We start from the raw sequence: 12833 nt of genomic DNA on the forward strand, positions 1-12833 counted from the left end.
ACTGATGAGAAACCATTAGAGATTGTTTAAAAATGTAAATCAACTGTGTCAGGTAGCACAGTGGCATCACTTCTTCACAGCAACAGGGACACGGGTTCAATTCCCAGCTTGGGTCACGAAGTGGAGTCTGCACCTTCTCCCAATGTCTGTGTGGGTTTCCTCCAGGTGCTCCACTTTCCTCCCATATTCTGAATATGCTGATGAGCATTGGCTATGCTAAATTCTCCTTCAGCATACCCAAAGTAGGGGCACCAGAATGTGGCGACTAGGGGATTTTCATAGTAACTGCATTGCAGCGTTAATGTAAGCCGACTTGTGACACTTTAAACTTTAAAAGCACAAAAACTGATTTTTTTACCTCAACTACATCAAATCTCTCAGTTTAGCTCATGCACATCCAAGGTTTCTACCTTTGCGGACTATGTTAGTTCACACTGAGGATTCATGTGATTTTTAAGTTCATACTAATGTTAGCTCGTGCACTTATAAAATTGATGATTTTAATGGATTTTGATATTCAAATGTAGGATTTATCCATCAAATAGAAAATAATTCACAAAGGGCAAGCTAGGGAATAAAAAATCCAGAACCGTGAGATGCCATATATTGGATTATCAGGGATCTTGGTTCACCTATCATAGTCTACAGTTTAGACCTGCATGGTCCAGAAAATCCATACAATACATACATATTCGTGTCACAATACCTGACCTTTGCAAATGTATACTGGAAATTGAACTGCTTTGTTAAAACTAAAATTCAGCATTAAAAACTCAAAATTCAAGCCTTATTTTTGAAGCAGTTGGCTCATGACTTACCATCTTTATCAACAGTGAATGGTACATCAGGAGTGACAATTTCATAACTACAGATTTGGCTGAATTGAGGTGAACAGTCTGCATCAATAGCCTCCACTCTCAAGATGCTGTCATACTTCTTTCCTTCAATGATTGTGGCCTTGTAGGACTTCTCTTTGAAAACTGGGGAGTACTCATTTATGTCATTCACCTGGATGTGAACATTGGCCCTGTAAAGCAGAAGTAAAGGTCAGAGATACTGCAGTTTTATAATGAAAGAGTAGGACCTGGAAACATGTTTAATAGACAACAACTAAAAAAAAAATCACTTAAAAACTCCCCTTGATCAATGATTTGTGAGCCAGATAATCACACACCACAGTTCCAAGTTCAACCCTGACTGAATGCTGAACTCAGTCACAACCAGAGAAGAAAAATGGCTGCTGCAGTTGGTTTCAGGACCTCTGCAAAATAGTGTCTTTAACGTAGTAAAGCATCTAAGATGTTTCATAGGCACATTATCCCCCACACCTCCCAATGATAAAACTTGATCGCAAGGCACACACAAATTTTACAACAGATGACTAAACATTTGGACAAAGTGGCAAGTGCTAAGGAACAATGTGAAAAGGAGATGAGGGGTAGAGGCAAGGTGTTTTGGAAGATAATTCCAGAACTTAGGGACTACACAGTCAAAGTCACAACAATTAATAGCAAAGGATGTCAGGTGCATCAGATAATATTATTTGACAATCACTAAAATACAGGACGCTTAAGGGCTAGAAGACATTAGAGATCAGGAGGACAGGAATGAATCTGAAACAACAATTTGAATTTTAAGAGTGCCAAGATGTAGTTGGACCAGGAGCCTATGTAGGCCAGCAACCATTGGGTTAATGGGTGACCAGGGCTGAATACTGAGTTAGGGTGCAAGCAACAAAGGAAAAATAAGACAGAGGAGGTTATCTCCTGATAACTGTCCAATATTTTCCCTCATTCCTTTAATTTTCGTAAGGGTGGTGTCAATATGGATAATTTGCAGAGAAAAAAATCAAGATTGCCCGATGGGAAATGCATACATTTATGAAAGTATCCCAGGTTGGATTTCCTTCCATCGGTTGAGGAACCTTTCCAATCATTTTTGATGATCACAAAGAACAATGAAACAGGATAGGAATAATCTATGCCCCATGACTCACATTTTGTTATCCACAATTTTTTTTAAAAAACATGGAGTTGGGAATTAGATCTGGAAATCAATGTGACTTTGTCCAGTGAGTGATACAGTAAAGCTACAGGCATCCAACAAACTGCTGGGGAAGGAGTGCATGTTGGGGCCCAGTGCTACCCTTTTTATTAAGGTGGCAGAAAAGTTTAAAGGAAATAATAAAAACCCCAGATGTAATGAAATGCTTTCAAATCCATATTCTTGCTTAGACTTGCAAGACAATTTCTTTTGAAAACAATAGGAGTCATTCCCTCTGTCTTATGTATCCTGGGATGAACAGCATTTGTATATGAGATTGTGGAGCTCCTTTCATCAGTAGCAAGAACAATAAGCCATTCAAACCCTAGAGCAATGGGAAAGTTAACCTTGCAAATATAACAAACAGCTTGAACAGATTTAGCTCAATGGAAATTTCAACCTCCCTACCCCTCCTGTAACACGAATTCTAATAACTGAATAATTTTGTAAACATGCTATCTTCAACTTCAGCTTGGTTGATGTGTTAAGGAAAATATTTCATACAGACATAAAACCAATAATTCAATTTGCAACTTGCAATATTATTTGCATAAACAAACTTCTGATCCTGCAGTATTTTTCTTTCAAGGGTTTAAACTGTCCTCTTAATACATATTTATCACAAAAACATTATTCCAAAACTGCAGAGAGATGTCTTAACTCCATACTGACAGCCAATGGTTACTTGTGGAATGGAGCAATCCTTCCCTATTGAAAAGGGAGTTCCTCCTTGCTCATTTTGCAGCAGCGGATAACAATAGAATCCCTGCAGTGCAGAAGGGAGCTTTCAGCCTATTGAGCCTATGCTGACCACAAAACCACCCAAACCCTATCCCCATCAGCCTGTGTATTTACCCTGCTAATCCCCCTGACATTAAGGGGCAATTTAGCATGATCAATCAACCTAACCCACACATCTTTTGGAGTGTGGAAGGAAACCCACACAGTAAGAAGTCTCACAATACCAGGTTAAAGTCCAACAGGTTTAATTGGTAGCCAATGCCACGAGCTTTCAGAGTGCTGCTCCTTCGTCAGATAAGCGGGAGTTCTGTTCACAAACAGAGCATGTAAACAGACAAACTCAATTTACAGAATAATCATTATTCTGTAAACTGAGTTTGTGTCTTTATATGCCCTGTTTGTGAGCGGAACTCCCACTTATCTGATGAAGCAGCAGCACTCCAAAAGCTAGTGGCATTGGCTACCAAATAAACCTGTTGGATTTTAACCTGGTGTTGGGACTCCTTATTGTGTTTACTCTAGTCCAACACCAGCATCTCCACTCAAAAACTGTGGAGAGATGTCTTAACACAGCATTGACAGCCAACGGTTACTTGTGGAATGGAGCAATCCTCCTGTGTTTACAATATCATTCATAAAGGAGCAGATATTTGGCAGCACAAAATAGCATTATCAAAGCAGCTGCCTGATCCAGTTACTGTTAGGATTGGAGAAGAGGGCAAATAGGGAGTCATAACCCCTAGATGTTGCACCAAAGCCCCCCAAAAAAGGGTTTCAACAACGAACCATTTTGTCAAGACCAAAAGAGAGCCTTTTAAAAGTAAGTAGACATTCACGATTACCTTTGACTCACCATGAGCTTTCAGCCAACCAGAAGTTTATGAAATAAATCTAAGTTTCCACACTATTTTTCCTGTGAATACTTACTTATGGGACTTCTTCATATTTCCCCCATCTGGACCCTCTCCACAATCATAGGCCTGGATAGTAAAGGTGTATTCTTTCTGCAACTCACAGTCCATTTTCTCTTTTGAACGTATGACACCTTCACCTGTGGTTTTATCAACCACCACAGCTTCAAACGGAACATTCTGCCCATGAATTCTAAATCCACAAATCTCACCTAGAGTTCAACAAAGAGTAAGTTAGAGCTAGGGATAATGACACAGTAAACTTTTTTTTTGGTTAAATTAATGTGCAACAGCAGTCCAAACTTCACAGCCAGGGATTGTTTTTATTGTGAGGGTCTGTGGAGAAAGCAAAGCCTGTGCCTTGTTTGGGTGAGTTCTGGGACTTAGTAAAGGAGCATATGCCTGCCTTCCAAGCCACTGGTTTACATTGCATCCATTCATGCAGGAGAGAGAGAAAGAAAGAGAAAGAAAGAGACAGGCATTTCACAGGAGTACTTAGGACAGCTATAACTTGTAACATACAGCCATGGCTGCTGGAATCTTCTATGCCAAGCTACTGGACAGAGCTGGGCTGCCTAATCTGACCAAGACAAAAAGTTAAAGTGCAAAGTTAAGTCGGAGATGTACAAGCATTTGATATAGGTTCAGCACAGTCTCACAAATTCTGTCAAAATTCATCACTTTCCAAAAAAATTAAGTCTTCCTGTGCAATGTATCTGTCCACAATTAGGAAACCAAGACAAACCACTGGATGGCAATTCAGCATTAGAAATATCAGTTTGATATCCTTTTCCAGAAATGAACACTTTACATATGTTGTGCTCATTTCAAGTGCACCTTTCAACAAGGATCAAAGGGCAACCTCAGTCTGAAACAGCCAATATTTCTAATATCACCACTGGATTCTGAATGCTTACAGTTAAACTCTAACTGATTTGAAAACTCAAATTCTCTACAAGGACTTTAAGGAACTAGAACAAAGTCTCAGACAAGATTATATTTTATCCCACAATTCCAGTTTGTGATAAAGGTCAGACATCTACCTTTCAATCAAAGTTAATCACAAATATAGGGGAAAATTAGAAAGCTTACACTGCAAAAAGGGTCGAATGTCAGGGTAACAATGGTTAATTTTAAAAATTTAACTCAAAATCACTGATATCAGCAAGCCAGTGACATGATTAGAGGTCCAATTTCACAATTGGAATGTGTAAGCTCCTAGGTCAAACCTACAAGAAATGTTGCTGAAGAAGCACTTGTAGCTAAACCAATGAAAATTCCCTCTAAGAACCTACTGCTAAACACCCAAGATGATAACTTTTAGATTATAAATACCAGCTACTTGGTTCACATCTTTCCTCGCTTCTTCTCAGAGCATTCATTCTTTAAATGCATACAACAGTTTCTCGTTGCTGGTTATTCGGCCATAATTCCAAGTGCCCATATTCAGTCTTAGCCAAGTAGCTAGCTGCCATCTGGCAAGGAACTTCACAGCCAAACCTAATCTGACCTTCGAAAATGGTCAGAATATGCCCACTTCCAGCCCAAGTTACTGAAAAGCAATCAGTAACAGGAAATAGCCATTGGTAGCACTCCTCTCACCATGCTTCAGGTAGTAGCAAAGATTTGATATTTTAAAAAAAACTGGCAAATTGTTGGTAATTGCAGGCAAATGAGTTTCCAGGGCTTCATCCCAGGGTCTTAAAAGAAGTGGCTAGTGAGATAGATGGCACTTTGGTTTTAATTTTCCTAAATTCCCTAGATTCAGGGAAGATTCCAATAGATTGGAAAATAATGAATTTAACTCCTTTACTGAAAAAAGGGAGACTGAAAGCAGGTACCTACAGTTTAACATCTGTTGCAGGGAAACGGTTGAAAGCTATTAAAAACATTATCGCAGGGCAGTGAGATAAATTCAAGGTAATTAGGCAGTGTCAATGGTATAGTGTAGTGGTGGGGAAATCATATTTATAATCAATTTATTGGAATTCTTTGAGGAAATAACACGCTATGGATAAAGGGAACCAGAGGATGCATTGTTATTTAGATTGCCAGCAGGCAATTGATGACATGTCACATCAAAGGTTGGTGTGGAAAATAAAAGCTCATGGTGCAGGGGATAACTTTTTAGCACGGATAAAAGATTGGCTAGTGAACAGGAAACAGTAGGCATCAATGGATTTTCCTCTGGTTGGCAAGATGTAACAATGTTTTTGATTTGTCACGTATTGGTATAGAGTGAAAAGTGTTGTTTCTTGCACACTATACAGACAAAGCATACCGTTCATAGAGAAGGAGAGGAGCAGTTGTAAAATGTGTTGTCATGGCTAGTGTGTAGAGAAAGATCAACTTAGTGCAAGGTAGGTCCATTCAAAAGTCTGATGGCAGCAGGGAAGATGCTGCTCTCGAGTTGGCTGGTACATGACCTCAGGCTTATGTATCTTTTTCCTGACAGAAAGTGGTAGAAAAAAAGAGTATGTCCTGTGTGCGTAGGGTCCTTAATTATGCTGGCTGCTTTTCTGAGACAGTGGGAAGTATAGGGAGAGTCAATGGAAGGAGGGTAGTTCGAGAAATGGATTGGGCTTTGTTCACGACCCTTTGTAGTTTGTTGCAGTCTTGGACAGAGCAGGAGCCACACCAAGCTGTGATATTACGAGAAAGAATGCTTTCTATGGTGTATCTGTAAAGACTGGTGAGAGCTGTAGCAGGCATGCCACATTTTCTTAGCCTCCTGAGAAAGTAGAGGCGTTGGTTGGCTTTCTTAACTATAATGTTGGCATGAAGGGACTAGGACAAGTTATTGGTGTTCTGGGCACCTAGCAACTTAAAGTTCTCGACCATTTCCATGTCATAGCAATCAGTGCTGAGGGGCCTCAACATTTTATAATTTATATAAATTACTTGGGTGAAGGAACCAAAGGCATGGTTGCTAAATTTGCTGATGACACAAAGAAGGGAAATGAGTTGTGAAGAGGATATAAGGAAGCTACAAAGATATAGACAGGCTAAGTGAATGGACAAATATCTAACGTGTGGAATGTGAAATTGTCCATTTCTAAATAGTGAGAGATTGCAGGGCTCAGAGATACAGACGGATCTCGATGTCTTAGTGCCTGAATCACAAAGGGTAGAATGCAGATACAGCAAGTAATTAGGAAAACTAATAGAATGTTATTGTTTATTGCAAGAGGAACTGAATATATACTTTGGGCATACTGAGCTTTGGAACATACAGTATTGGTGTCCTTGTTAAAAAAAATATAAGTGTGTTGAAAACAGTTCAAAGAAGGTTTCCTAGTCTGAAGTGGGTGAGTTTTCTTAGGAGGAAAGATTTGATAGGCTGGGCTTGCATCAGCTAGAGTTTAGAAGAGTAAGGCAACTTGATTGAAACATACAAGATCCTGAGGGATCTCTACAAAAGTGGATGTGGAAAGGATGTTTCCTCTTGTGTGAAAATCCAGAAAAGGCGTCCACTGTTCATAAACTTTTAAGACAGAGGAGGAAATATGTTCTCAGTGGGTCATGTCTTTGGAACTCGCTTCCTCAAAAGACGGTGGAAGTAGGGAGTCTTTGAATATTTTTAAGGCAGGACTAGATAATTGATAAGCAAGAAGTGAAAGGCTTTCGGGGCTAGTTGGGAATGTAGACATGAGGTTAGTTAGATCAGCCAACGTCCCACTGAATAGCAGAACGGGGTCAAGGAGCCAAGTGGTCTTCTCCTGATTTGCCTTTATGTTCATACAGGCAAGTGCAGATTCCAATTTACACACAAATAGCAAGTGAATGAATAGCCAGCTTCCAAGCAGTTTTGGCCAAAAGAACAATATTGGACCCCCTGCTCACCTTCAAGTAGTGCTACTGAAACCTTTGCTAACAAGCATTCACATTGTTTAATATGCATCCCTCTCTCTGTACTGCACTAAAAGGCTGGTTATTTGTTAACACGTTGTTTGAAAGATGGCACTCAAAATCACAGAATAACTTCAATCCATAACTTTCTCACTCAGAAGCAAGCGCCCTGCCAAATAAAGTCACTTGTGTAAAAGATGTTCCTATGCTAAATTAAATGATTTCTCAACTAGTGCCTAGAAACTAAACCCTGCTTGTGACTATAAATTCCAATTTGCATCTCGTCACTCCACTGATCCTTCAACAGAATGAAACAATATTCTATTTCATGTTAAACTGAGTAACTGACTACCGAGCATAAGAAATAGAACACCACTTTAATTGTAGCAGGTTACTCAGTTATTGAGTATGAATAAATGGCTGGTTATACAATAGCAAAATAATTTTGACATCAGGAATCTGAGTATAACTGGATTTTTATCACCAGGCTATCTCACAATGTTAAGTACCCAAAGTAAGGGACGATATTTTATTTATCTTGTGCACTCAGGTCAAAGGGGTGTTTAGGATAATCACAATACCCTAAATTGAGGGAAATGAAAAGGATACCAAACACTGATATTTCTAACAAACCCTTTAAAATTAAACTTCACATCCAGTAATTTTTGCAAATAAACCTGGATAATAATGGGGAATAAAACTGATGACAGGATTTGCTGTTCAAGTGCTGATTCCCCATTTTATGACCAGAGTTAGTGAGTTAATATAATTGTTCATGATGAATGAAAGAAAGAACCCAGGTATCACCTTCTTTGGTGAATGTCACCTCATACCTCTCTATAAGGGGAAGAAAAGATAAACAGAGATCAGTCATCAAGGTAAGAAAGCAAAAGAGTGAAGACAGGGACTTAAGTCAAAGGATCAATGCAAATACAAAGCAATTCAAACTAATAGTACTGTGCTTTATTCATAATAGCATTTTTAACAATTAATTTACATATTTTTCATTTAGACATTCAAAAATCTTTGCAAAACAATCACAAATTCCCAGCGTTGAGACATTTTAACAAAAATATCAACAATATAGCTTTTTAAAAGCATACTAACCTTCGCAGTTCCAGGTTCTCTAAAGACAATTTACATGAAAAAATGACAAATTATCTAACGTAATTCAGAACTAAGCAAAGCATTGGAAAATATTTTCTGCATATCACATTAACTTTCAATATTGAGCAACATTCCCTAATCAAATCGATCAAGAATACGCAATACATTTCATCTGTTGCATATTGCGCATCAGATTACAAGGAGCTTCAAGTTGAGTTTATTGAGGCAACGGTAATAACTGAATATCACTAACACTGATCCTTGTACTCTAATCACATTTTAATCCCCAACTTTTCCAGCAAGTATTCAATGTTGTGGCAGCAAACATTTAATACACAACATTTCTTGACCTTGCAGTTGTAATATTCAAGCTGCATGATTTTACAGGAATAAGTTCATAATTGATTAGAACAATATCTTCCATTTGAAATCTTGTCCTCCCTGCAAAATCATCCAAGTACATTTCTGAACCAAAACTGCAAGGTCCAAGACAATAAGCATGCAAGATATCCTAAAATTTTAGGTGTAGCAAAAAAATAAAAGTTCTCTTTCTCCAAGTAACTCTTCCATATCATTGTACACCTATTATTGTTTTAATGGAAACCATCACCATCCTTAGAATTAAAAAGAAAGGTTGCTGTGAAATATAGTTTTGTCTCATCGCTGGACCAGTTTTAGTTATCTGTTTATAGCTGCTGGAAGAAGTAGCCATTATTTTAGATTGTTTTCTAACTTTAGTTCCACTTTACGTTTAGTTTAGGGGAACACAGACAAGTAGTTTGAATGCCTCAAGAAACGCTGCAGCTGACAGAAGGTGTAAAGGGCAAGTATGTGCTTGCAGCCAGGAGCAGCAGTGGTTCCCTTTCTCCAGATCAACAGCAACTACAGCCTGTAGTCACATACCTACTCATTAGAAAGCCTTAACTGACTGTTTTTAATTCTGTCTCCCACCTCAGCTTCTTTCACTGGGGGCAAAAGTTTCAGATATCCATGGTTTCATTCCAGCCTGCACATTTATTTTCCAAAGTTATTCCAATAAGAGCCATTTTATTTCAATTCACCTGGTGCAGAGGGAGGAGGATGGGAGATTTCACTTAGGAAATAGCCAAGGGACTGTGAGATGACAGTGAGGATTTCAGAGTAATGAGGAACGGCAGAAGGCAAGGTGCCCAAAGGAGGGTTAAAGTAAAGGAGAGACAGGTTTATTTTTGTCTTCCTTCAAAGTGAAGGTGAATGTTGCTTAGTCATTAACCCTGCAATGAAGTTACTGTGAAAATTCCCTTGTTACCCCACACCAGCACTTGTTCCGGCACACTGAGGGAGAATTTTGCATGGCCAGTGAACCTGACCAACATGTCTTTCGGACTGTGGGAGGAAACCGGAGCACCCGGAGGAAACCCACAGACACGGAGAATGTGCCAACTCTGCAAAGTGACCCAAGCTGGGAATCAAACCCGGGTCCTTGGTGCTGAGAGACAGCAGTGCTAACCATTGTGCCACTGCGGTTGATATTCAAAGAAAATCCAACCATGACAGCAGCTGAAAAGTATCCCAGGGGACTACAGCCAGTCTCAGAGCAGAGGCCTGGCTGATACTCTCTTGGATTTAATTAAAACTTGCCCCTCTCAGACAGGCAGAGAAGTTCTTCAGTAATTTTTCAAGACTTTCAATTGGTAGATAGAGTGGAGGCATAGCTAACAGTCACAAAAGTGTTCTCCTCTTCCCAGCAAGTTGAGTAAGAAAACATGCTGGACCACCATGAATAATTTATTTGGAACCCTGCAGTTATCTGCATTAATTAGATAGCAGGCCATTCAATTAGCTCACAAGGATCAAAAGGCTTAATGCCTAGCATTTACTGAAACCCTACACAACTGTTGGGATGTTAAGACCATCTGGTTGGTACGCAATGTGTCTATACTGTTAATTTATTTGGTATAAATTCAGTAAATTGAACAATTGTGGTGATAGATTAGCCAAAGTGTTTTATTGAAATGTAAAATTGCAGGCTCCATTACAAGTAAAGCTTCTGAAACAGCTGACAAGAGCAAACCAAAGTCACAGATGAAAGGGTGTTCATCGGTTACTGAAATATTTGATATTTCCAAAATTGAGATAGAGAGGATTCTTGTTTCATAAATTCCGTGATTCCCCAATCGCTAATGCTAACTGCTAGCATCAACTGCAAGGTACAGAGGGAAACTTGCAAATTCAATTAAATGGACACTATAGTGAAAGAAGTGAAAAATATAACTGTGCAACATCCAATGTTACTCAGCACTAACATTACCTCAGCACTTCAGCAAACTTAATGTGCACATGCATTTTATCCAAATAAAATATATTGGAATAGAAAGTCAACCATGACAGCGTGTGCAGACCAAGCTGTGCAGTGGGGTTATGCAGCTGTGTTTTTTTTTGTTGCAGCTACTTAATGTTTTGGTTCAACTGAGTTACACATTTGTGGAAAATTAAAATATTTATCCAGCTGTCACGTTCCAAAAATTTTGAAAATGCTACTATATGTAGAGAATTCCTGGAGTTCATACTCTGCTGTATAGGTCTAGGCACCCCCAGAAGCAGTCTGAAGATTTGGTTCTGCTTTAGTTGATGCTGGAAGCTGTTGTGGCTTCAATCAATTGTCACTTGATATACTGGGTGAGGAAGGGAAAGGTAGAGAAATACAAGTAATCAAACCACAAAATTAATCACCCGAGTACTTGAAGTGTAGCAATTTCCTCAATTAAACTTGGTTATCCTGCACTTTGTGCAAAGGTCTTATGTTTAAGGTAATCTTAAGCCTAAATCTTTTTTTCAAATACTGTGTTTTTAATTAATTATATAAAACCTTGCACCGACACTGGGGTGATAGAAGTGGTTCTCCTGATGAAAACACCAGACCTCAAACATCAACTCTTTCTCCAAAGGTGCTGCCAGATCCAACTAGTTCCAGCATTTTTTATTTCAGATTTCCAACATTCACACTATTTTGTTTGTGCCATGTAGAAAACAACTTGCCTTCTGATTAATTAATTTATTTTTGTATTGCATACAATAGAGACAATAGGGAAAGACTAAGGATGTAACCAAGTTTTTGTTGTGTTTTATAAAAGTGAGGCGTGATATTGACTAAGCACAGAATTATTTACATCTTAGAATTATTTTATTGGGTTCCCCCTCGGCAAAATGAAAAAAAGCTACATCTAAGATTTTTATAAGATTCAAAAGTTTATATAATTTTTTTGCTTAATGAGTCCATCCATTTTATTGATGGCAAGAACAAGACAGAAAGAATGGGACTAGGTGAGTTGCTCTCCCAGAGAGCTGGCATAGACTTGGAAGGCCAAATAGCCCCCTCTGTGTTCTAACATTCTACGATTCCAACTAAAATTCTACTAAAGAAAAGCCACTAAAGAATTCCATGGATTCCAGCATTAACACCTGGAATAGTTGGGAACAATGTTCTTAAATCAAGTTCAGCCATAATTCAGTTCTTTGATGTAGATTTTAGACCATTTATAGTTTTCAGGTCAATAATAAAACAAATCTTAGTGCCATACTCAGAACAGATTTCCCATTGAAATATGTAGTTCAGCATTTTGATGCAAGGAACACATTTACAGATCAATTTACATACCAGCATAACGTAGAGGTGCATCTTTATCCAAGGCAATTAATGGAGGATCCAGCAGGACTGAGATATCATTTTCTGTTACAATGCCATGATAAGTAGTTTCTATCCATGGTTTGTGCTTGTTAACTACAGCAGAAAAGAAAATATCAATGGTTGATCAAAGAGAAAAATCTAAATTTTGAACACATACCAAATTGAGAAATATTTTTATTTATTGCACAAAGAGAAGCTCTGAAGACTTCAATCAATCCAAACAACCAGGTATCTCAAAGTAGTGACACAATATGATCCTTCAAAGATGATACCTACATAATTATTGACCTCCAAAGCTAATGCTACTCTCACGGCTGCAATAAAACTGGCAAGAACTACTGGTTGGCGGTCATCTTAAATTTAAATATTGCCACACTATATTTGTTCAGTCACATCGTTTAAATGGCAGTATTGGGACGGTGTGGCTGCTCTCAACCAGGATGCACGTGTATATGCACACTTGCGTATATACACACACATATAGGTGTGTGTATATTTTGCACACTTACTTCACT

At 38.5% G+C, this 12833-nt stretch overlaps 1 protein-coding gene across 4 annotated transcripts in view; it reads right to left on the bottom strand.

The window, feature by feature from the left end:
• Nucleotides 1–12833, bottom strand: part of clstn1 (calsyntenin 1) — a 73637-nt gene that overhangs the window by 30235 nt on the left and 30569 nt on the right. For 2 of the 4 annotated variants that reach the window (XM_080215302.1, XM_080215304.1), the window contains exons 2-5: nt 12289–12411; nt 8352–8381; nt 3712–3907; nt 819–1027 (exon numbers count right to left, since the gene is read on the bottom strand). In XM_080215302.1, coding sequence (XP_080071428.1) covers nt 819–1027; nt 3712–3907; nt 8352–8381; nt 12289–12411 — 558 coding nt within the window. The remainder of the gene's footprint in view (nt 1–818; nt 1028–3711; nt 3908–8351; nt 8382–12288; nt 12412–12833) is intronic. The other 2 variants (XM_080215305.1, XM_080215303.1) reach the window with 1 other exon arrangement.

The sequence above is a fragment of the Carcharhinus amblyrhynchos genome, chromosome 30 (genome assembly GCF_965287045.1).
Source record: "Carcharhinus amblyrhynchos chromosome 30, sCarAmb.v2.hapA, whole genome shotgun sequence".
NCBI classification, from domain to species: domain Eukaryota; kingdom Metazoa; phylum Chordata; class Chondrichthyes; order Carcharhiniformes; family Carcharhinidae; genus Carcharhinus; species Carcharhinus amblyrhynchos.